The following is a 21,909-nucleotide window of genomic DNA, read 5'->3' on the forward strand; positions in this document are numbered from 1 at the left end:
CTAGTCACAGATCTGATGCCGAGAGCATGGGACGACCGCTCATTGGTCGTGCGTTTGACCTGTCCCAGCCTTGTGAGCAAAAGTGGGTCCGTAACGACGTCCAAAACGACATCATCGCCGTCCACAATGCGGAGGAAATCAATTATGGAGTTAGTGCTATTCTGAAGACCAACACACAGCGTCGTAGCTGAGCTGAATACTGTAGCGAAGCGAAGTGAATAGGGCAGGCGCAATCAGAACGGACAGTGCGAAACATGTTCGGGAAGCCAAATTCCCGTCGTATATCTGGATATGTCGATGCGATCAGGAACAGCCAAGCAAAATCAGTCGTTTTGAGATTAAGGCTGATGTCTAGTTGCCTGTGTGCTGATCATGCAAGGAATCAGGATGGTCGGATTTGTGCGTTGTGGCTGTTTTAGCTTGTGGCTGAGCACTATTCCATCTCCAACTTCACCGCCACTACCCTGGAACCCTCCATGTAATTCATGGTTGCTCACAAGAGCACTGTCCGGATAGCCTCGTTTCCGAGAGATGCCTGACGAATGCGATGCTGAGCAACTGGGGTTTATTTTCTTGCCTTTCCATGTTTGGAAATGTCCTCGAGAACGATGAATCTGCACCATCCATGTCATCAGCCACATGCATAAGCACGACGTTGAACCTATCTTTTGGGTTGCTCGGCCCTGTACACGGATAGGCCTTTAAGGCTGAACTTGGTTCACTAGTAGCCTGTGTCAGATAGAGGCTGAAGTCGTCCAAGCTAATGTCCACGTGCACACATCCGGCCGCAGCGACATTAAGAATCTGATGATCGCCCGCTATGAAATATGCTTGTTCTATCTCACCTCATCCACAGACCATTTTCGAGGCTATTCCCAGTGCTCAAAGCCTGAAGAGGGATCCTCTGACGGAGATGGATCCAGATGTCAAGTGGCGAATGACACCTCTCATCCGATGACCTACATATGACACGTTGAAGCTGAGTTGTGCTAGTCCATGCCTTGTCACTCTCCATAATGTCTTTCATGTCTTGCAACTGGCAGATTTCTACTTGAGTTAGTGGCAAGCCGCTCACATGTGTCGATAAAGCAGCAGCTCATTGGGCACCAAGGCTTTCGAAAGGGCCAAGGATGGCCACACGGATCTTTCGTAAAGATTCATGTCGATAGATTCTTTTACATGTGCAGGCGGGTAGTCTTTCGACTCCGCGATGCCTTTGGAGTTATCGTCCACCTGTTCCACCCAGAAGCCTAGACTGGAGCAGCCTATATGCTCAGCGCCATGATGGAGTTTACAATATCGTTGTCGTTCTCCTTAAGGGCCTTGACGGCCTTCTTCCGCGAAACGCTGGCCTGCTGCATGACGAGCTCGATGTCCTTGGCCTCAAGACCAGAGTCGTCAATCTCCTCATCGTCGTCCTCCTCTTCCTCGTCGTCCTTCTTGTCCTCGACGGCCTTGCCCTTGCCTGCCTCGTCGCCGTGGTCGTGGTCGTGACCGGCGTGGTCGTGAGATGCGGCCTCGGCTTGAGCGAGCTGCTGGGCGGCGGAAGCCTGAGCCTGGGAGTTGAGGTCCTCGATCTTGGCCTCACCGAAGATGCTGGTGCGGGGTCAGCGAAAAGTGGCATGTGCAATGGAGGGGCAGCTACTGACATCCAGGTGTTGCTTGAGGGCGACTTGTAGACGTCGGGCTGGTTGATGACGAAGAGGATCTACGAGGCGTGTTAGTCTGGTTGCTGGGAACATGCAATGGCTCCTGCCCGCAGCTCTCTTGTTTGTTGACTCGAGGGCTGCGGCTTGACCCCCCCTCCAATTGCGCGCGAAAGGCACTCACGTTCTTGGGTCGGCGCAGAGTGACGCGTGTGATGCCGTCAATGTGCTTCAGTCCAAGCTTGGCGATGGCCTTGCGAGCCTTCTTCTCGTTGCGAGAGTGGACAGCGACGGAGGAGCCCGCGGGCACGCTGACCTCGCCCTCCTCGCCCTCAGACTCGTCGCTGGACTCATCCTCCTCGATCTGGACGTTCTTCTTCTCGGGCTCGTCGGGGAGCTCTTCAATGCGGGGGTTGGCCATTTTGTCGGTGTGTGTGTGGGTGACGACGGGGTGTGGGTGGTGTGCGCTGCAATATCGACCTTCGCGGAGTTGGGGGTCGGAGCTTCCAAAAATGATTTGTGGGCGGTTTAGCGCGGGCAGCTCTCCTCAGTATGTACGCAACGGGCAATGACGAACCCTCACAATCACTGCAAGCGCTGCCAATCTCATGTCGCCCGTCTCACGCAGGTACGCATTTCAGAGGGGGGTATCAAATTGCAATTCTAGTTGCACTGTTCGTGTGTTCATGAATTTGTGGATTGGACTCTCTTGCTACATGTGGAATGCATGCGAGAGCCGAGTAAACCTGTCCCAAACCGAATTGCACCGTGCCAAACATTGGACTTATTCACCCGAAACCAGGTCTTGAATTTTTGAATGCCCTTGACGTCGCCTTCGGGATGCTCATGAAATGCACGTCATGCCTCTCCGTCACCTGCATGCAGCGACCACCGCAACGCCTGTCTCCCGACAGCATCTAGACTACCTATGCCTTTGCGCTGGCGCGGATCTTGGCGAAGGTCTTCTGGACCTCGAAGCGAGCCTGCATCGTGTTAGCCTCGAGTTCTTGCGTCGCATCCAACGTGCCATATGCAGCCCAAACTGTCGCATCCGGGAGCACAGACACACAGGGACAACGTACCTGCTTCCTCATCTTCATGACCTTGAAGCGCTCAAAGTCGTTCAGTCCCCGCCTCTTCTGCATAGCCGCACGCTTCTTGGCCCACGCGCTCTCGTCGAACTTTTGCTGGACCTTGTGCTCCTCCCACTTCTTCGCAACGTGGCCAACACCGCTGGCGCGGGGAAGCTTAGGGATGACGATGGGCGTGAGGGAGAGTTTGGCCAGCGCGACTTCCTGGCGGGGAACGGGGGCCTTCTCCGAGGGACCGTCAATGAGGACCTATGTCTCTGTGAGCCGCTGAACACCACCCGAATCGCAGTCTCCGTACACGCTTGTGGTCAATGATCTCGACAATGGTAGCGAGACGGCCCTCGTACTGACCCTCGTTGAAGAGGACCACACGGCCGACCTCGACCAGCCTCCAGGCGCTCGTTGTGATTTCGGCGTCACCCATTTCGTCGGTATGTGCTGCACTTCAATGTTAGACTGCGAGAGACGTCAAGCGTTGCAGCGTCGAGGGCGTACCGGTCGGAAATAGGATTCGGTGTTGATGTTCTGGTCGGGAGTAAGTAAATGTCTGATGTTCGGGCGACGAATTTCGCGTGCCCTGTGGTGCCGGGACCGTGCACAAGCGAAAGGCGCCTTGGCACTAGCGCCGTCCTTAAAGTTTTCCTGCGAACGCGCCTTCCACCGTCTTCTCACCTCCACCGCAAACTCTACGCTTTCCTCTCTGTCCTCAACGACTGTTGCGACCGTGTGCAGTCTCCGAATGAGGCTCCCGCGACCGCCTTGATCTACACCATGCGCCGTGTTGGCGGCGATGTGATGCACGCTTGCACCTGCCGCTCAGATGCACTAATCTCAAGACCGACAGCTTCGACCCAACACCCATAGCTCTACTGGTAAGTCCCAAACCTCGACACCGCACTCCCCCATCCTAGGATGACATAATTTGCGATTGAGCTCGGCGCCGGAGACCCTCGCCGGGGTCTCTTAACGGCGTCGAGCTTATGATATTCAATTTCTTACATATTCTGAGCTTGCTTTACCCATCCAGCTTCTTCCACCACACCCTCGTTGCGACAGAGGCTGACCGCTACAGACTTGCAAAGAATTTAATCGTCACACGCCGAGCTCACAGCGTTTCCTTGAGCTTGCTCATTTGCGACTTGCATCTGGCATGCGATTGCTGCAACATACAGCTGTCTTCCACAGGTCAGTTTTGCCTTTTCCACCCCCCAGCATGGTCCCCCCTTCCAATGATTACAACATGCAATAGATAGTATATGATTTCTATGCTTACTATTTTATCACCAAGATCACTGAGGAAGATTACAACCACGCATCTGCTTGATTACGCACTGTGGAATATACATTGCTAACAAGCTTGCAGGTAAATTCTCTTAGAATCATGCATGCTATCGCAACCAACTGTTGCGGTATGCGCCACTGGCAGCTCACGTTCAATGATGACACAGCCCTGCTTCAATCAAGCAGACGTTGCTGTATGACACATGTTCTCTATAATGAAAGTATAGACGAAGCGGATCACATCTCTGATGCTCTCTGCACGTTTCGTCTCAAGGTAAGCGGTATCTGCCGGACATATGTTCCGTCTTCGCGTAAATAGCTAGCTAGTCTTCATCGCCAACTACATCACCTTCTGCAACCCTCTGCTCAGGCGTCATAGCCCTCCTCCGTGTGATCTTCCTTCCATAGTTCCGGTAAAGGTTCATCAATAGCTCCCTGACGACACCATTAAAGGCTGTCCTTGCATCAAACTTGCTTCCGCTATAAGGAAAGGGAACAATCTTGGGCCAGTCGGCGTTGTCTTCAAAGTAAAACTCAAGATCGAACGCGGCGGCATCTTTCAGCATGTCCTTGAGCGTCTCCCCTTTGTGACCGTTGACGTCTGCCCATGCCCATAGTGCAGGGTCATAGAAATCCAACGTACTTGAGGCCTCTTCGGCAAGAATCTGTGCGTTGAAAAGCAAGTGTCGGATGATGTTGATGTTACAGCCGCAACGGATAACAGCGTACTGCAGTAACTCGGTGGTAATACCTTTTGGCACACCCAGAAGTACAGCAAGCGCCGCCACGGCGTGCTCGTTTCCGTCTCTGATAGCCTCTTTCAATCCCGTCTTTGCCGCTTCACCTGCCATACTGCCTTCCCAGTCGATCTCTCCGTTTAGACTGACCAGTACGTAGAGCAGCGATGCCTTGTCCGCAGTCCAGGGTCCATGCAGCAACTTCTCCGGCACGTGGAAACCTTGCGCAAAAGCCAGATGCGGAATCTTAGTAAACTTGTATGGCCACAGTCCATCAAAGTAGGAAACACCTGGGACTGTGACTCCAGTAGCAGCCCAGGCCTTGCCACGTAACTTGATCATTGCGTCTTGTGCGCGCTGCACATATCTCAGAAAGAAGTTGTAGGTGAAGAAACGGCAAGTCAGTATGTCAGATTGGAGCAACGCGTCGCTAGTTACAAGGCGGTCCCGGTAGTTGGTGCGGTGATCAACGGTGTGGAAGAAAGCTTGCATAGTGAAGTCCATGGCTACTTTGGGAGCAGAGAGCTTTTTGCCCAGATCCGGGGAGCAGCGTGGAAGCGCTATGTTCATGCTGTAGAGGAAGATTATCTCCAGTAGCTCCTGAGGAAGGCCTTGAAGTGTCGGCATGGCAGGCGTGACGTCTTTCTTCTTGGATCTTGACTTCGTTTTCCGTTGTCGTCTGGGCTGAGATGTAGATGGTGAAGAGTTTTGTGCAGAAATGGACGGAGGCTTGCTTTTAGAAGCAGCAAGTGCTGGGTGCAGGTGCTTGCGTTTCTTGCCACGTACGATGATAGGTGTGAGTTCCATCGGCTTACAAGTGGCCGTTGTGACCAGGCAGCACTCAAAAGTAAGCCACTTGCGATTGCATGCAGTATGCGCAAGGTTAGATGGATTTGGAAAGGCTCCGCGTCACCTTGGAGATCGCGCGCCGCGCCACATGTGAGACGCACAGACCTCATGTGGCTTTGCCGCGGCGTCCCTGGGGCTCGCGCTAACTTTCCGCCTGTCTTCTCGTCGCATAAACAAAAGACGAGATTACCACACCACGCGCTTTCGCGGCGAATCGAAAAGTGAAAACTCAAAGAAGCATCGGGTGAAAAGCTTCAGAGATGCAGGTCCACGCAGTGCCAGATTCTGAGCGCGCCTTCGACTCGACAGGGAGGAAGCTACCGTGGGCGTATGAGTTTGCGGAGTAAGTCACTGTTTCACTGCCATTGCCAAATGAAATTGTTTATCTGGAAGAGCCTAGTACGGTGACGGAGAAGACCCGAGGGAAGTCTACATAAGCTCGTCCTCTTCTTCATTCGTCTTCACCACCATGGACGACCGCAACTGCGACACTCCCATATTCTCGCGCTCACAGCTAACATCGATCCCTGATAGTTCAGATCAAAACCAACGGCGCATTCCAGAAGAGAAGGGACCCTTTGGCAAAGCACGAAAACGCGGTACCTCACGGGCGAAAACGCCATTGGGCGCCAACAATGCAGCCGACGAAGCAAGACTCCATAACCAGCGCGCAGAAGACGACATATTCGGCCGCTTCAAGGCAGAAGAAGATAAACGGCGCTCAGTATCTGCGCGACCGTCCACCACACTACCCCAAACAGCTTCGGCGCCAAACCTCATAGATGCGAGCAACGGACTGGGCAACTCGTTCGCTGCGGGCGCGTCTACCAACGCCACTTTTGCGCAGGAACCCAAGGAGGTTATACTATACGGCTTTGGGGCTGAGCAGCAATGGGAGGCAATAGCACACTATGAGAAGGTTTCCAACGGGATGATCTACGAAGAATACGACCGCGAGCCACCCAACCCCAGACTCGGTTACAGTTTAGCCGCGCAACGCTCGTCTTACTACCCGTCTCTGGAACCAAAATACATGGCAAGGATCAAGACATACATAGGCGGTAACCACTGGGTCAAGGTCACCTTTGATAGTGCAGAGGCTGCCGAGCGCGCCTGTCACTATAGTGGAAAGAACATTCACGGCTACATAGTACACGCGGAGATGTACAGGGGGACAGGACCGCAAGGTGGCGACAGGCCGTTGCGTGCAGAGGGAGGCATGTCACAGATCGCATCACCCAACACGATATCTTCAGGGACATTAGGACTACGCGGCGCATCGCAGTCTTCCGCAACAGCCTCATCGGCCACAGCAACAGCTCCCCAGCCTTTAGCACCGCAAACCCTTGTACCTCGAGCAAACACCGAATCAGCCTTGCTACGTAGCAGAAGTGGTACTGGTGCTTTCCCAAGCCACATGGACGATATGCCCACCGAACCCGCGCCAACACAAGAACTACACCAAGCTCTCGATCCCAATACCATCCCCGCACGCGCGACCACGACAGCATTAAACCCCCGATCTCAACGCGCAACCCTCCGACTCAAAGGCGCAAACGTAAAACCTGCCGTGTTTCTTCCACAAGAAAAGGCATTCCTCCCCGCGAAGCCCCGCTGGCAGCAAACGTTTGGCTCGTTGCCTGTCATTGGTTGGGTGATTGGTTCGGGGCAGGGTCTCATAGGCGATCATGTGCCGAGAAAGGAAGACGGAAGTTTCGATATGAACAGTGCGAGTCTGTATTGGCGGGTGTGGTACATGGTGGACAATTGCTTTGGCAGTGACTTTTGCGGTGTCAGAGATGCGGAGTATGACGAGTAGTGCAGATGGGGTCACTTGGTGTGTACGATCAAGGGTATTTGACGAGCATTGGGCGGCGTTTCCGAAATGGCACTAGAGCGATGTGACTCGACTATTGCTTGGAGGACCGGTATTTCGCAGTATTCGATGCACATGTAATGAAATACAACACTTTAAGCAGAAGCCGTGCCAAATCGTGTAATGTGAGTGTGGGATATGCCATAACTGTGGCACATCATTCTCAAGCTGTTTCGCATGTAAGCAAAATTCGAGAAACGCATAGGCACAATGACAAGGATAGTCAGAATCTAGGGTGCATTTCCACTCTCTGGAACTATTCACAAATACGTAGGTAATACAACCCAGATCGCGTACATTTTGGCTACACGGAAAGAAGATGCTTAGAGGACAGACAGATCGCCGAACTTCTCCTGCGGGGTTGTTAGTAGTTGTACAGAGGCCATTTGCTGGTTCCAGAAACTTGCCTTGTAGCCGGGAACGGCCCAGCGACCCTTGGAGACGAGCTGCTCGGTGCGCTTGTCAATCTCGGGCTGAGCAGCCGCGACCTCGTCCTGTGTCGTTTGGTTAGCCTCTTGTGTCTGACTTGCTCGTAACCGTATATACGTACAACGGTGAGGTCAGCAAACGGCCTGGCATCCTCGATGTTCTTCAGCGTCTTCTGGAGATCGCTCAGCTCCTTGTCGACAACAGCCTTGGTCTGCTCTGCGCTCTGAACGGCCTGGGCCTCGAAAGCCTCAATGGCCTTGATCTGCCTTCCTACGTCGTATGTCTGGGGCTTGAAAGCGTTGAACTGCTTCTCGATGTCGTCGATGACGGCCTGGTTCTTGAGGATGCCGCGGTAGTGGTTGAAGTCGACGGTCTGGGACTGCTCGGAGAGGACGGCAACTTTGCGACGCGCATCGTCGTTGCGCTTCTTGAAGGACTGGAGGGCAGCGGCGGTTTGGCCCTTGAGGCCGAGCTGGGTGCCCAGCTTGGTCCAGTCGAGCTTGAGGGCTGCGCTACGCTACAAGAGGGGGCATGTTAGTTTTCTTGATCTTCAATTCGGAGGTGCCATTGCGGGCGAGGGGCTACAGCTGGCGCAGCAATGGGGCCTTCGAGAGCTTCGACGGGGCTCCTAGAAGGGGTCTGACGTACTCCGACGGCCATTGTGATGGATTTAGACGGGGATGCGGTGGGTTTAGTTCGGGAGGGTTGATGTCCAAGTTCTTCGCGAGAGCTCGGAACAGCGCTGCCAAGGAAACGACGCACAGGCCACTCTACTTCCGCCCTCGATCGCGGCCAAGTTCCCCCAACATTCATCGATTGATCTCACCTGTTCACCCTCCACAACGTGCTGTCATACTCCCACCCAACAGTCTAAACCCAGGTACTTCTCGCAAAGATGTGGATTATTGATTGGTGAGCATCCCCGTTCTCTGTTTGTGCTAGCGTCTTACTGATCTTGCGCCAGGTGTAAGTTTACTGCCCTCTCTTGCTGTATCTCGGCCTGGATAGACCAACGTGGACATATCGGCAGCACGACAGACCGAGAACAGTACAACCACTCCGCATAATACTGTTATCTCCTTCCGGACCAAGATCCGCTCCGCCTTGCTAGCAATTACCAAGATTAGGCTCATCACATGGCATCGATACACCATAAATACCGGCCAGATGGATCAGTCGCTTGATTGCATCATACCTGAACATGTGCTGATAATGTACAACAGTTTGGGATGTTCTGTCCTCGCTTGGACTCATGAACAAGGTAAGCAGGAGCATGGCTCAGACTTCGTTGTTGAAGCTAACACAACATTATAGCATGCCAAACTCCTTTTCCTCGGCCTGTATGTATACGCGTATACCAGCGGTTTCGAACACACGTAGCTGACTAGGCCCCAGTGACAATGCAGGAAAGACCACGTATGGCGACCCAACTAGATACGCGAGCTCCCACTAACACAACCAGGCTTCTACATATGCTCAAGAACGACAGGGTCGCTGTCCTGTAAGCCATGCGTGGTATTGGCTCATAACGCCAGCTGACATGTATTCCAGCCAGCCGACCCTCCACCCCACCTCCGAGGAGCTCTCAATAGGAAACGTCAAGTTTACAACTTTCGATCTTGGAGGCCACGCACAAGCCCGACGACTCTGGCGCGATTACTGTAAGCCAAATACGATCCTCCGCTCCTCTGCAAACAATTGACCCCCTTCTAGTCCCTGAGGTCTCTGGTATCGTCTTCCTCGTTGACGCCAAAGACCACGAGCGTCTCTCCGAGTCGAAAGCCGAGCTCGATGCTCTTCTCGCCATGGAGGAGTTGAAGAATACCCCCTTCGTCATTCTCGGAAACAAAATTGACCACCCCGACGCCATCTCTGAGGACCAGCTCCGTTCCGCGCTTGGACTATACCAGACAACAGGCAAGGGCAAGGTACCACTCGAGGGTATTCGACCGGTCGAGGTCTTCATGTGCAGTGTGGTCATGAGGCAGGGTTACGGAGAGGGCATCAGATGGTTGAGCCAGTACGTTTAGGCGCAAAACTCCGGCGATCAGAAGGAGAACAGAGGGGAATGAGCATGTGGCACTTTGGCTCTGCTGAGGGATTGAGCTAAATGCAAGTACAAAACATGATTGTTAAACGTGTGTTAGATGTACTCTTATGGGCGTTGGCGTTAGCTCTTGGAATAATATTACATTGCACATATCAAGACTTGTATTGGCATAATATAGCATTGGACGGTCCGGCGCAAGCCTAATTGATACGGCGGCGTGCATGGTGCAAGACCTAATTGGGAGCGCATTGGTAGATTGGATTCCGACCAACCCGTTTCCATCCCAATTACCACGGACAGATGATTCATGCTGCTCTCGAATTCTTCCTACAGTTCCTTGGAGCAAGGAGAAGAAAATACGAGGTGAGTGTGCTGTAGCGAGGACTGTCAAAGGAATGATTTCTTTATAAACGAGTATGCTGACGAGAGTGATATTTGATAGATACATCTATGTTATATACTTGATGGTCGCAGGTGCGATTGCATTCTACGAAGTCCAAACTTTAGAGCAATGTTCAGACTTAGGGTTATTAAGCTATATATAAATTATATATAGGTTATTAGCTATAGTAATAATAGTGTTTTAGAAGTTATGAGTTGCTTATTGTCTATAAGTTATAGCTGTACTATAGATAGGATAAAGGTATACTATAGAACTACCTCGCGATACTGTAAGTTAGAGGTAAGAATAGCATGTATATGCTAGCGTCTAAGAGAGAGAGACATACACACATATAATTATGCATCTCTTACCTCTATCCCTCGCAGGCCTGCGCGCATCTTTAGATACACCTACTCCCACTACTATCCTCTCTAACATCGTCACCATAACCCGCCTCTTAGGAGACCTCGCTGTTGAACGTGCAGCCATACTTCAAGCCCGCTATTATCATCCAGAGCAATGTTCAGTTTGGCGGCTAAGTTGGCATCAAAAAGGAACGAGCGCAGCTGTATGACCATCCAATTGAATATTACTTCTAGTATAAGCAAACCTTGGGCAATGGGGTCGAAGACGTGAGAACAGGCAAAACATTCAGACTACACTGCTTGATCGTGCAGAAATGAGTCCGAGGCCGCGAACAGGTACCTGGACAGTCTCGATAGAGCTTCAGTCTCGACCACATGGTGCGAGCGCGACGATCCCTCAGCAACTCCAGGAGATGCCCTCATTTTCACTCTCAAATTTCTTACGACCTCGGCTCGGCACTTGCAACAACCATACACTGGTTCGTTGGATAAAACTCTGAATCAACTCACGCAATCTAGACCCTCCAAGAAGCGAGATGGAGGGAAACAAGAGACGGTACACATGATCTTGCACCGCCATAGCTATCGGGTCTAGCCCTACGTCGGACCTATTAATACCTCGGATTTGGACTAAAGAGTACTTGCTAAGACACGCTTGCAAATAGTGCGCCAGGCGGCGCATCCTCCCAACGAACTTAGTGTATGCATGCGTGTCAATCGATAACGCGGCCTGAAACCTAATCTTTGTTCGTTTGGCACGTTTTCTGAGCAACTAGTGGCTGCTGGAGTGAGCTGTCAGACGGGCTATGTGCTAAGGTTCCTAGATAGGCAAACAGGTACAGAGAGTGCATGCAGGGTGAGTAGTGATGACGTTGGCCTTGATGTTTTCTTCCCTGCAGCGACGATGGGCTGTTCCTTTGTCGGGGGCTAGGGGAATTTTACTTCTTTTGTTAGTTGGATCATTATGGTCTTCCAGGTGTAAGAGGGAGCGATTGATGTGTTGTGGATGATGCCCAGGTGTGAAGTTGATCTTATAGTTAGCTATTGCGTTTAATACCACGTGTATCTTTTAAAAAACGAGAACGTGGAGACCGTCTCTTGTTTCCCGAAAATCGAGCAACGACTCTAGATGAATGAGAAGAGACACGTGTGCGAAACTGCACGTAGAGGTGTGTATATAGAGACAATCGAATAATGTACTTCAGGGCAGTGTCGTGGGTGAAGCTTGCAAGTTATAGATATGAACATATGGAACAATGGAAAACATGGACTTGAGAAAAATCTTGTAGGTGAATATTCTTGTGCCCAGTAATTTCAGACGCCACAAGATAGCAGATTTGAATGTCATCAGTTATCGGATTGCATTAATATCTTCGGCACACGGTGGTGCCGTATTACCTATAGAACTACCCAAAGCCATGTCCCTTTCTCGAATACAATCATCCAAAACCATGCCGCCTATGCATTAGGTATATACGTGGATGTCATATATGCGTGCAATCATCAAGGAACGTCGCAAGGAAATCGTAATATCCATCAATTTAACCTCCATTACATGATAGTCGGAGCGACCATGACCCCTGTTTGTGGTGCGAGTGAACTCAAGCCAGATTCCCTTACAAGAAAGCGAAAAGGGCGAAGAAACCGGCGGCGAGAGCACCGATGCTGGCAGCACCGGTGGCGGCAGCACCAGTGTACTCAGGCATGGAAGGCAAGGTGGCGTTGCCGGTAATGTTGCTGGCGGGAGCAGATGCTTGAGGCTGACCGTCGGAAATCTGAGTAACGAGAGGAGCAGAAGCCTGGGGCTGACCGTCGGAAATCTGAGTAACGAGAGGAGCAGAAGCCTGGGGCTGGCCATCAGAGATCTGGGTGACAACTGGGGCGGATGCCTGGGGCTGACCGTCGGAGATCTGGGTCACGACAGGCGAAGAGGCCTGAGGTTGACCATCAGAGATCTGGGTCACGACGGGACCGGGGGTGGAAGCTTGTGGTTGTCCGTCGGAGATTTGAGTGACAGCGGCGGAGGTAGCTTGGGGCTGACCGTCGGGGATCTGGGAGACACCACTGGTGCCCTCGGACATGGTGGCCTGGATGTGGATGGGAATGCATTGGGCACCAGTGGACTGGCTGTACAGGTTGTAGAAGTCACCAGATAAGCACTGGTAGAAGACGGTTGAACCCATCAGAGACATGGATCCGTTGCTGCAGAGACCGAAGCCCGAAGTCTCACGGGCACCCGCTTGGACGGGGGCATCGAACTGGAACCTAACGGTAAGTTAGTATTGATCGAACGCTTCCAAATTTTCCATGACACATACTGGTAGTTGGAAGCAATGTAACCGGTGCGGCCGGCCTGATCGGTCAACTTTCCATCCTCAAGCGACAGCATAAGTGTGCCGTCAAGCTGACGCCTTTCGATGCTGCGCTTGGCGGCAGAATCCGTAGCATTGACTGTGGTGATGGCGAAGGTGCCGTCAACGGACGACTCACACTCGGAATCGGAAGAGGCCTGGGGGTAGGCAGCGACGGCGGCCACGAGGCCAGCAGTAATGAAGTACTTCATTTTCGAAAGTTGGTTTGTCGGTATTAGTGTATTGGGCGTACTTGACAGCGAGAGTAAGTAACGACGCGGAGGAGACTGATGAACGAGGTATCAGTCACTTCAAATATACAAGTAAGCAGGACTATCGACGATGCTGGTATCCACAACAACGAGAGTGTGTGATGTTCTGGGTATGTAGAAACGAGGGATGGTAAGACAGCTATATAGCATTATCCAGCCGAGTAGTTAGTCGGTTCAATCTACCTCATCGAGCAGGCCACCGCAGATCGGACATGGACACAAGCCTCAGCACTCGAGCCAAGGCCATGGATCAACTCCACGCGTCAATGCAAAACTACCGCAGCCTAGCGTCGACGCTTCTGACGGCAGCAAAAGAAGGCTGGAGTAGGCTCGTTCACGCCGTGACGATGAACGCTGCGGAGCCATCTGCTGTGTCATTGGATACCCATTCATCCGACCCCTCATTTAGTTCCCCACCGTCGTTGTGGGAATGCGCGTGAACAAAGCCCGTCCCGCCTTTCGTCTAAACGTACCTCGTTCCCAGCCTGCCATTGACTTCGGTACTGAATTGCTGCCATTGAATTCGAAGCTGTGGATGAATAGTTTCTGCCTGTCCAATTGATATCTTCTGCTCGTAACCACGACTGATGAGATTCTGGGTAATGCAAATCTCGAATGTATTGAGCTTTTGCCGCGGTATGCAACACCTTGGACAGTTGCTGAACCGAAGCCTCGTATCAGCGGGCTTGGGACGATCGCTCCGCGGTGCATCCTAGTGTCTGACCTAGGGCAATATGCGTGCGTTCTGTAGGTCTCAAGGTGGAGTGTGGCGGGGCGTCGTTATTCATCACTTCATCTTGTCTCATTGGCAGGCATCCGCGAGGATCTGCAGGGTGGTGTTTGGTGAGGATGTAGCTCGCTCAATTGGACTATTGGGAGGCAAAGTGCAAGGATGGTGGTAGATGGGATTGGTGTCGAGGCGATAAATGCCTAAGTGATGTGAAAGATTGGTTCCCGATTCGGAATGACGCCTACGTGCACTAGCGTAACATTTATGGGGTACATGTGGCTTTCGCTTTTCCAAGTGTGTTCAGCCGCCCCATCCACCGTCTTCAGTGGAGCCGTTGCTTGGGAACGCTTAAGACGGGCTGGGGGAGGCTGGTACGCTGGCCTTGTGGTTGCATACTGATAGTGTGCCGCTTGCTGTTGGCTCGTTTGCCTTCGTTGGCGGGTTGACCCCAGACGCCACTTGGATTGTTAAACAAGACTGGCGAACTTTGTGCGTATACTGTGCGATGAAAACATGGCATTTCGAAACACCAAGACTACGCGTGGCTACGATGTGGAGATGCAGACGTTGCAACGGTCGAACGTATCTGACATGGGACGCGCATGCCAGACGTACCATTGACGTCACACGGATTTACCCTTCTCCGTTCTTTGTACTGCTTTATCCCGCAACGGTGGCGCTAGGCATCTGCACGTACTGGACAACTAACAATCAGTAGTCAATCCCATTGCAGCTTCTCACTCCGTCAGTACCACCGTGAGGCTTTTCAGTGAGTGACGAAAGCGGGCTTGATCATCTGATCCCTCACATCTCCTGCCCTTCGCAGACACGCATATGTACAGCTAGCACATTAACGAGTGCATTACAGCGAACCGAGCCGACTGGGTCTGTGTTGGTGAGGTTATTCGGCCTCGGCGATCACGATCTCACGATGGATGGACCCTTCAGCTAGTCCATAGGATAGTGACGCGCCAACCCACGCTTTAGTCTCCGTAAAAACTCCTTACTTCCGTTCGCTGTCCTTTGGACTGAAAGCCCGAGGCAGAACCTGGTTGACTATGGACTTCGCCATGGTTATGTTCTGCGTGCGATGCTCTTGTGTCTGCATATGGCAAGATATTCTTTCGGTCTGACACATCCGAACCGGTCATGACCCTGTAGAGAGCCTTTGGTTTGCTTGGCTGCAGAAATCTTGAGCATCTGGGAAGCCATACGTAGGTGTTGCATCGTGTAAGCGCAGAACAATTCGGCGCAATGGTCCGGCAATGCGGTTTTGGACACATGCCTGGTCACAATACCTACAACGCGGATTGGAGTTAGCGCAGCATACTGGCGGGTCACAAGTACGTTTCTAGATATGTACCTCTAGATTACGCGAAAGCACATGCTGGTAGTATTGTAGTCTGTCCTCCAACTATACCGCATGGCGCAGGGTCAATATAGTATCAGCCTCAGATCGCCATGGCTTCTCCTGCTCTTGCGTAATCTTTGAACCATGTTTATTTGCCTTCTCCAGCGCGCTTCACGCCTCCTGCTACGTCGTTTGCGCCTTTTTCAATGCTTGTGGAAACATCAGAAATGCCTCTCGCAACAGGCCGACCGGCACTGCCTGTGGCGCCTTCAAGCTAAGCAAAGGCGCCCGAAGTCAGCGTATGTTTCCAATGTAGTTAGTGCGAGCGGATTCACCGTTTCACCAAGACCTCGACCAAGTGCGCCAACAACACCTCCCACTGTATTCGTGACGCCGCCAACTGTGTTGCCTACAGTGGACGTGACAAACTTCACACCAGAAGTCACACCGCTTTCTTGTTGGCCAATGGGCATAATGACGGTTGGTTTTGGATCTCGGTCGGGTTGTTTGTTTGTTTCGTATTGCTAGGAGCCGGCGATGGTAGATTTCGTTAGAGTCGGGCTAAGGTGATGCGAACTTGGTGATAGTCTGTGCTGCAGTGGTGCATTTATGGATCAACAGGCGGAATGACGTCAGGCGGCTTTGGAACAACAACGCGCAATGCTTCCTGGAAATCTTGCAATGCGCAACCGCCGATTTACTCCTCGTGACTCAAAGCATGGTCACGCTTCGATCCGTGTCAGATCGCTGTTGCGCAGCTCTGTTGTCGCCTTCCCCGCCTCTTTTGCGCAAGTATCCACCGTACGTGTGGGAACCACAAGCGTTGTCCGGGGAAGCATGACGAACACCTCATTGGCATCTTTTTTCGACAACGGCTGCACGAGAGCTTGCCGATATTGTGAAGACAATCGCCCTCGATCGGCTTGGCCATGGATCTCCCTGTTAACTTGACAGCAATCTTCCAAGGTTCTTCTTATGCATATCATGCCAAGAACCATCCCCCCCGCCCTCTCCAAAAAGCTCAGGGTATGGCAACGTTGTCGTGCGCCAGCAGCAGACGCAACGCTGCTGGGCAGGCTCGGAGGACGGAGATTCCAGACCGAACTGCGCAGGACGCCTGAGAAAACCGCAAGCCACGGAATGCGAGCGCAGGACTACTGGACCATCATTAGTAGCAAACGGCCGTTGCCTAATCGCCAATCAAGTGGATTGTAAACAGATTATAAGCAGCGATGCTACTTACGGCCGAAAATTACTGCGACCGGCTTCGTTTTGTCTCCGACTTCACTCCTGCGTCGGGCCGTAGGACAGCGAGAATGCTCACACACTCGTAGATGAATTGTGTCGTTTTGTACAGAGTGTACCTAGAGAAATCCTTCAGGTCAACTGCTTATCTCATAGCGCATTAGGAGGCCCTACAAGTCTACACCAGTCCCCAAGGCCCGTCCATCAAACATCACACTCGATTTCGTTTGACTCTATTCCCACCCGCCCAATTGTGGCATCCAAACTTTGACGATTCGCGCGAAACGTACACAATATGACGTCTCTCTTCCCACATCCACAATACGCCGAAGATCAGCCATATGCACGCAGCATCCTCTACCTACACGTCATGCGCGCTTCGGCCATGTCCTTTTCCTTCTTTTCGCTTTTCCAGTTCCCAATCTCCATCGTCACAGCCCGTTCCCGCAAAACACCGGTCGACTACAACATGATTCTGTCTCGTACACTCAAGACAACTGGCCGCGGTCTGGTTCTAGGCACAGCAGCTGGTGCACTCATGACTTGGGGACGCATGCAGGGCCGGGAGGAGATAGAGTGGAAAGATCGGTCATGGAGAATATTGGAGAATGATGGAGAGGTGAAGACAGACTGGGTTACCCTTGGCGCCGCTGGTGGAGGAGCTGTCGGGGCCATGCTTGCTGCACGGGGAGGTAGCTTGCCTTTAAGCATGGGCCACGCTATGCTCGGCGGGGCTGGTGTTGGCATGGCCAGTGGAGTACCGTACATGATTGCGACGTTTGCATTGGGCAGGACATCTGCTTAGAGGTTGACAACGCGAGATTGGTGTTTGGCTTTGATAGATGGGCGACCCACACTGAGTTCTTGATAACATTCAAACACGTTTGCTGGCATGTTCCAAGGCGTCACGTTGATTCGTCTTAGATGTGCAGCGTCATAACAGTGTGTACTCTACTGCGAAGGCTGAACTTGTGCATCGCGACGAAGATGCCATCAAGCGGGTGATGATGGCTAACGCTGCGCTAATCTGAACGGTCTTTTCTTGAATATAACTTGAACCTTCTACCACGCACTCTCCGTGCTTCACTCCACGATCCCATATCGTCCGCTCTTGTTCGCACTTTTGCTCTTCCCTGGGTCTGCTTCGGCACACATGTGTGAGTGTTGTGGCCTCACACGCGCCGCGAACGCGCTCTGAACGGAGGCATGCAATCAGCTTCGGCTCGCCCATGAGATGAAAACCTCGGTCCATCACACGATCGTAGTCTCTACCTTTCCGTTCACGACTCAGCGTAACACGAAGCTGCCCCGCCAGCCAATGACCTCATACGGCGCGGCTTATCACGGGTGGCGCAATATAGGAACGCACAGATTGTCGGCAGTTTCGCTTGATCTTGTTCGTCCGACCTCCGCTGTCGCAATGATAGTAAATGAAGGTGTTCAATGTGGCGATGTCGAATAAGCACGCACGGGGAACGTCAGTGTGACGGCCTGAAACGGTCTTGGGCCGAGTAGTTTCCGCCGTCGCATTGAGGGCGCGTTACCCAAATGTGTCTTCTCGAAACATGCCCAGAACGTGACACTTGTTGAACAGGCCTAAGCTCCTGGAATCTCCACGCATTCACGGCGTGATCCACCACAAATCCTCCAACTCCGAAGCCACATTGACAAACGGCGCCTAACCCATATCTCGTCCTCTTGCCTATGGGCATGCATACGCCATGTAAGCTTGATTGGGCCATGCAGTTTAAGCGGCGGCCCCAGATTCGCCTACAACCGGGATCGGCTACTCGACGCGCGGTGACCAGTCCAGGTTCCAGGAAGAATGCGTTACACCAAGTCCTCCGTCCTAGCGCTGGTGGGCCCCAGGTTGCGTGAGAACAATTGGCGCCTGCACAACACCCACTTCTCGCGTCTCTGACAGCCACGAACCAAAGTGCGGAAGAGCCCACGCTGATACCGTCCGGCTGCACAATTCCCGACGTGTCGGAAGCCAGCCAACTCGTATGTGGTTCGCTGTTCATGTAGGAGAATTCATCAAGGTAGATGGGAGGAGCGATGTAATGTTCGTCGCACCATGGCATACGACCCGCTTCCATAGCGACACCAAGCCTTTTGAGTGACGGGTGTATAGTGTGGCTATCAAACAGATCCACGTGAGTGTGACCGACGGCGGACTAGGCCGTGGGGCAAGTAGAAAGGCCTCTGGTTAACTCATTTCTGAAAGTGTTAATATGCAAATTGTGGGGGACGTCCAGAGAGACGACCGGCTGTGCCTGCCTGGGGCGCGCACACACACAGGGGAACAAGGGTTGCGCTGCCCTTGACCGACCCTGTTTCCAGGCTTATATGAGGTTGCCCACCCACAAGCAGCGCGAGATGTGGGTTTCGTGATTTCCTCAGGTTTCTGACAGTAGGTGCCCGAGATGCCTACCTACCCTCTCCAACTCACCTGCCTGGGGGTCATCTACGGCACACCCCTCCTGGCGTCGATATTCGTCATCCTGAGGATTTACACACGGCGGAAACTGAACCTGCGGTTGAGCTGGGGTATGATGGTCCATGTATCTTGGGTGAGCGATATTAACGCATCTGGATAGATGACTGGCTCATCATACTTCCGTTGCTGCTATCGATAGCCCTCATAGGGCCATCACATCGACGTAAGTACTACAGTGGGCGCTGATGCTCAATCTGACTAACTTTGAATAGACGTGAAGATGTGGCATGTGGGTATGCACATCTGGCAGGTGCCAGTTGATAAGATAGAACCAGACTATGATGAATATTATGCTGTAGGTATAGCTTCAGCATGCTAGATTGTGTTTACTGACCACCATAGGTCGTCATGGCGTTCAATCTCTTGAACATTCCTATCTTACCGCTCGTCAAAGCATCTATCATACTTCTCCTCCTTCGAGCTGGTTCCGTCATCGAATGGCTCAAGCGAGTGCTCTACGCCATCCTGATCTTCACTGTTGGTAGTGCCCTAATACCATGGTTTCTCTACATATTCATATGTCCCCCTTTAACGGGCAACACATGGAAACCGAGAACTTTCGGAGGACTGCACTGCATGGGCAGACACAAAATGGGGGAGATGTTAATCTGGGTCACTTGCGCAAATCTGCTCACCGATGTTCTGATCCTTCCGATACCGTTCATCATCGTGCGAAGGATGATGAGCGCTCGACTACGATCCCGTCTAGTGGTGCTTGTAGTCTTTACCTGCAGTCTTGCGTAGGCCTTACCCATATGCTACCCAGACACGATGACTGACCTTTATACAGTGTCACTGCAATCGGTGCTGCCAAGATCTACCTTTCGTACCGCGACCGACTTTACACATTGTTCAACCCTGACTGGACATATCCAATCGACTACTGTATCAACCACATCGAAAACAACGTGGCCATCATCGTAGCCAACATACCAATCTTACGTGGTCTCGTCACACGATGGATCTTCAACTTCCGAACCAAAGCAACGCCCGTCGAGCGCGAGTTTCGTGGTGATTGGCAACACTCGAACAAATCAAGCTCTTCAGACATCAGCCATTGCACAAGAAAGAACCGTATGATACAGAAGATTCTCCCCTGTATACAAGATGATTTCTCAAGTAGTCTGGCCACGCGGTCAAAGAGCGACGTCAGCATTCGGGGGAAATGCCGACAGGACTTCCCGCCTCGGGTCGTTACCACAGGTGAATTACGGCATCAGAAACGAAGCTACTTTCCAAGATCGCGAAGAAATAGCTTGGATCGGTATGCGACGGCTGATTCCTGCGAGAGGGGTGACCTGTTAGAGACGGTTCGTAGTGTGGGCAGTCTGGGGTCCGCACCGACGCTTGTTGAGAGCAAAGATGTGGGTTTTGGTTGGAAGAGTATGGATAGTCCGACGCTGAGTCCGACAACCCCAACAATGAGGTTTTCAAACTCGACGCTAAGTCCAATTGCGCCGTTGACGCCCGCAAGGCTACGAGGTATTGACGATGGTGAGGATGATGATGATGATGAAATATACCCATACCCGAGGTTATAACGATCCTATAGCGGACGAAATTTTCATGTTGAAACATGGATCTCTCGAATCTTCCCTTGTGTCTGCCCTCGATCATTGTTCTATAGATTCGTGAACGGTGTTTCAAGATCGCGAGATGCTGGGTAGTGTCCTCGTGTCTCCTGCATCCGCGGAACTGATGGCCCGAAAAACGTCGCCTTCCCAGGTCCCTTCATGTCGGCAGTCACTCATCTGGTACGTAGCTGCCACTCTAAAATCCCGTGCACCCTATCCGCCATGCTATTTCCACAATTTCCTACCTGAATTACCAAGACGTCCATCCAACTGTACCAGTGCGGCGCTTAGGCCCGTTTGTCCGCAGGGATGCGCATTGGGGTTCAAGAGTGACGACGGCGCACTTACCACGTCAAGACGCAATCCGTGCCGTTCCTCACTGCAGGGGTGAATTGCTGATCATGCTGCCTGTGCGTCAGCGCGTGTCTCGTGTCGCGCCCATGCCAGTGCAGTCCTCTTCCTATGATTAATGTACTCGTGAGGTCATGCGCTGCAAACGTTTTTGGAGGTTCTAGTATGACATGACCGCATCAGTCTCATGAATCTCGTCTATTATTGAACGGAAACCTTACTTGAAGCAGCAATCTCTCCTACCTCATATAGGTCACATTCACAGCAGAACCTATGCAAGACTCCCCTTGCAGAAAGGAAAGAGATACCAAGACTTGAACGCCTGTCAACGGCTTTGCGTACAACCACACATCTCACACATGCGATACTGCATTTGACGAAAAGGATCTCCCCTCGTGTAAGCGAGGTATAAGTGGTTGACAACTTTTTTTTTCCAATCCTACCGCACCACACAACGCAGATCGCAAACCCTGGATGAGTGGCGAAGGCCCTTCGCAATCAGATCTTCCGCCCCTTTCTCTAGTGCTACGTATTCTTGCTTTGGCTCATCACTTGTCCGTCGGTAGCGTTAACGTGGTGCCCATGTAATATATCGGATTTCCCCTAGCGCCCGCGGCTCAATATGGATAATCTCTCTTCTCGGTACGGTGCGCGCGCGCACGGCGGGGGATGCGCAAGATTCAGTTATAGAAAACTTGTTCGGTGGTGTCATTTGCCTAAATGAAGAGCGAGATTGGGCAAGTAATTGGACTGGGTGAACGCGATCGATTGTCGAGGTTGGTGCCGTTGTGTAGGGATCTACAATATCTCCTCTCGGCTTTCTCTGTTG

The 21,909-nt window shown here is 52.2% G+C and overlaps 9 protein-coding genes across 9 annotated transcripts; 4 read left to right on the plus strand and 5 right to left on the minus strand.

Moving 5' to 3' along the window:
* Nucleotides 1-1,160: 1,160 nt before the first annotated feature.
* ACET3X_009181 (uncharacterized protein) lies at nt 1,161-2,140 on the minus strand. The gene is made up of 3 exons (XM_069455348.1): nt 1,831-2,140; nt 1,650-1,708; nt 1,161-1,596 (listed from the first exon to the last, which is right to left on the minus strand). The coding sequence occupies exons 1-3, from the start codon at nt 2,065-2,067 to the stop codon at nt 1,266-1,268; spliced, it is 627 nt and encodes a 208-aa protein (XP_069303258.1). The 5' UTR covers nt 2,068-2,140; the 3' UTR covers nt 1,161-1,265.
* A 432-nt stretch (nt 2,141-2,572) lies between these two features.
* On the minus strand, nt 2,573-5,382 carry ACET3X_009182 (60S ribosomal eL14 domain-containing protein; the record flags this gene model as incomplete). The annotated part of the gene is made up of 5 exons (XM_069455349.1): nt 2,573-2,629; nt 2,729-2,986; nt 3,036-3,175; nt 3,233-3,262; nt 4,368-5,382. 5 exons carry the CDS (start codon nt 5,380-5,382, stop codon nt 2,573-2,575), a joined length of 1,500 nt encoding a protein of 499 aa, XP_069303259.1.
* A 482-nt stretch (nt 5,383-5,864) lies between these two features.
* Nucleotides 5,865-7,423, plus strand: ACET3X_009183 (uncharacterized protein; the record flags this gene model as incomplete). The annotated part of the gene is made up of 2 exons (XM_069455350.1): nt 5,865-5,947; nt 6,139-7,423. 2 exons carry the CDS (start codon nt 5,865-5,867, stop codon nt 7,421-7,423), a joined length of 1,368 nt encoding a protein of 455 aa, XP_069303260.1.
* A 278-nt stretch (nt 7,424-7,701) lies between these two features.
* ACET3X_009184 (uncharacterized protein) lies at nt 7,702-8,608 on the minus strand. Its single transcript, XM_069455351.1, has 4 exons — nt 8,558-8,608; nt 8,031-8,426; nt 7,888-7,974; nt 7,702-7,833 (listed from the first exon to the last, which is right to left on the minus strand). Exons 1-4 carry the CDS (start codon nt 8,567-8,569, stop codon nt 7,804-7,806), a joined length of 525 nt encoding a protein of 174 aa, XP_069303261.1. The 5' UTR covers nt 8,570-8,608; the 3' UTR covers nt 7,702-7,803.
* A 196-nt stretch (nt 8,609-8,804) lies between these two features.
* On the plus strand, nt 8,805-10,152 carry ACET3X_009185 (uncharacterized protein; the record flags this gene model as incomplete). Its single annotated transcript, XM_069455352.1, has 8 exons — nt 8,805-8,821; nt 8,874-8,899; nt 9,133-9,170; nt 9,224-9,249; nt 9,305-9,325; nt 9,372-9,410; nt 9,461-9,570; nt 9,623-10,152. 8 exons carry the CDS (start codon nt 8,805-8,807, stop codon nt 9,937-9,939), a joined length of 594 nt encoding a protein of 197 aa, XP_069303262.1. The 3' UTR covers nt 9,940-10,152.
* Nucleotides 10,153-12,322: 2,170 nt separating this feature from the next.
* ACET3X_009186 (uncharacterized protein) lies at nt 12,323-13,269 on the minus strand (the record flags this gene model as incomplete). The annotated part of the gene is made up of 3 exons (XM_069455353.1): nt 12,323-12,459; nt 12,748-12,971; nt 13,025-13,269. 3 exons carry the CDS (start codon nt 13,267-13,269, stop codon nt 12,323-12,325), a joined length of 606 nt encoding a protein of 201 aa, XP_069303263.1.
* A 2,289-nt stretch (nt 13,270-15,558) lies between these two features.
* ACET3X_009187 (uncharacterized protein) lies at nt 15,559-15,883 on the minus strand (the record flags this gene model as incomplete). The annotated part of the gene is made up of 2 exons (XM_069455354.1): nt 15,559-15,684; nt 15,746-15,883. The coding sequence occupies 2 exons, from the start codon at nt 15,881-15,883 to the stop codon at nt 15,559-15,561; spliced, it is 264 nt and encodes an 87-aa protein (XP_069303264.1).
* Nucleotides 15,884-16,950: 1,067 nt separating this feature from the next.
* Nucleotides 16,951-17,460, plus strand: ACET3X_009188 (uncharacterized protein; the record flags this gene model as incomplete). Its single annotated transcript, XM_069455355.1, has 1 exon — nt 16,951-17,460. One exon carries the CDS (start codon nt 16,951-16,953, stop codon nt 17,458-17,460), a length of 510 nt encoding a protein of 169 aa, XP_069303265.1.
* A 1,621-nt stretch (nt 17,461-19,081) lies between these two features.
* Nucleotides 19,082-20,235, plus strand: ACET3X_009189 (uncharacterized protein; the record flags this gene model as incomplete). The annotated part of the gene is made up of 6 exons (XM_069455356.1): nt 19,082-19,205; nt 19,256-19,318; nt 19,368-19,450; nt 19,498-19,895; nt 19,946-20,166; nt 20,210-20,235. 6 exons carry the CDS (start codon nt 19,082-19,084, stop codon nt 20,233-20,235), a joined length of 915 nt encoding a protein of 304 aa, XP_069303266.1.
* Between the last annotated feature and the right edge of the window lie 1,674 nt (nt 20,236-21,909).

This window comes from Alternaria dauci, chromosome 9 (assembly GCF_042100115.1).
Source record: "Alternaria dauci strain A2016 chromosome 9, whole genome shotgun sequence".
NCBI classification, from domain to species: domain Eukaryota; kingdom Fungi; phylum Ascomycota; class Dothideomycetes; order Pleosporales; family Pleosporaceae; genus Alternaria; species Alternaria dauci.

Coding starts and splice junctions, on each gene's coding strand:
- ACET3X_009181 (XM_069455348.1), bottom strand. CDS start 2,067: ATGGCCAACCCCCGCATTGAAGAGCTCCCCGACGAGCCCGAGAAGAAG. Junction 1,709..1,830: donor CTCTGCGCCGACCCAAGAAC/GTGAGTGCCTTT, acceptor CACGCCTCGTAG/ATCCTCTTCGTCATCAACCA. Junction 1,597..1,649: donor CCCTCAAGCAACACCTGGAT/GTCAGTAGCTGC, acceptor ACCCCGCACCAG/CATCTTCGGTGAGGCCAAGA.
- ACET3X_009184 (XM_069455351.1), bottom strand. Junction 7,975..8,030: donor CGTTTGCTGACCTCACCGTT/GTACGTATATAC, acceptor CAAACGACACAG/GACGAGGTCGCGGCTGCTCA. Junction 7,834..7,887: donor GGGCCGTTCCCGGCTACAAG/GCAAGTTTCTGG, acceptor ACAACCCCGCAG/GAGAAGTTCGGCGATCTGTC.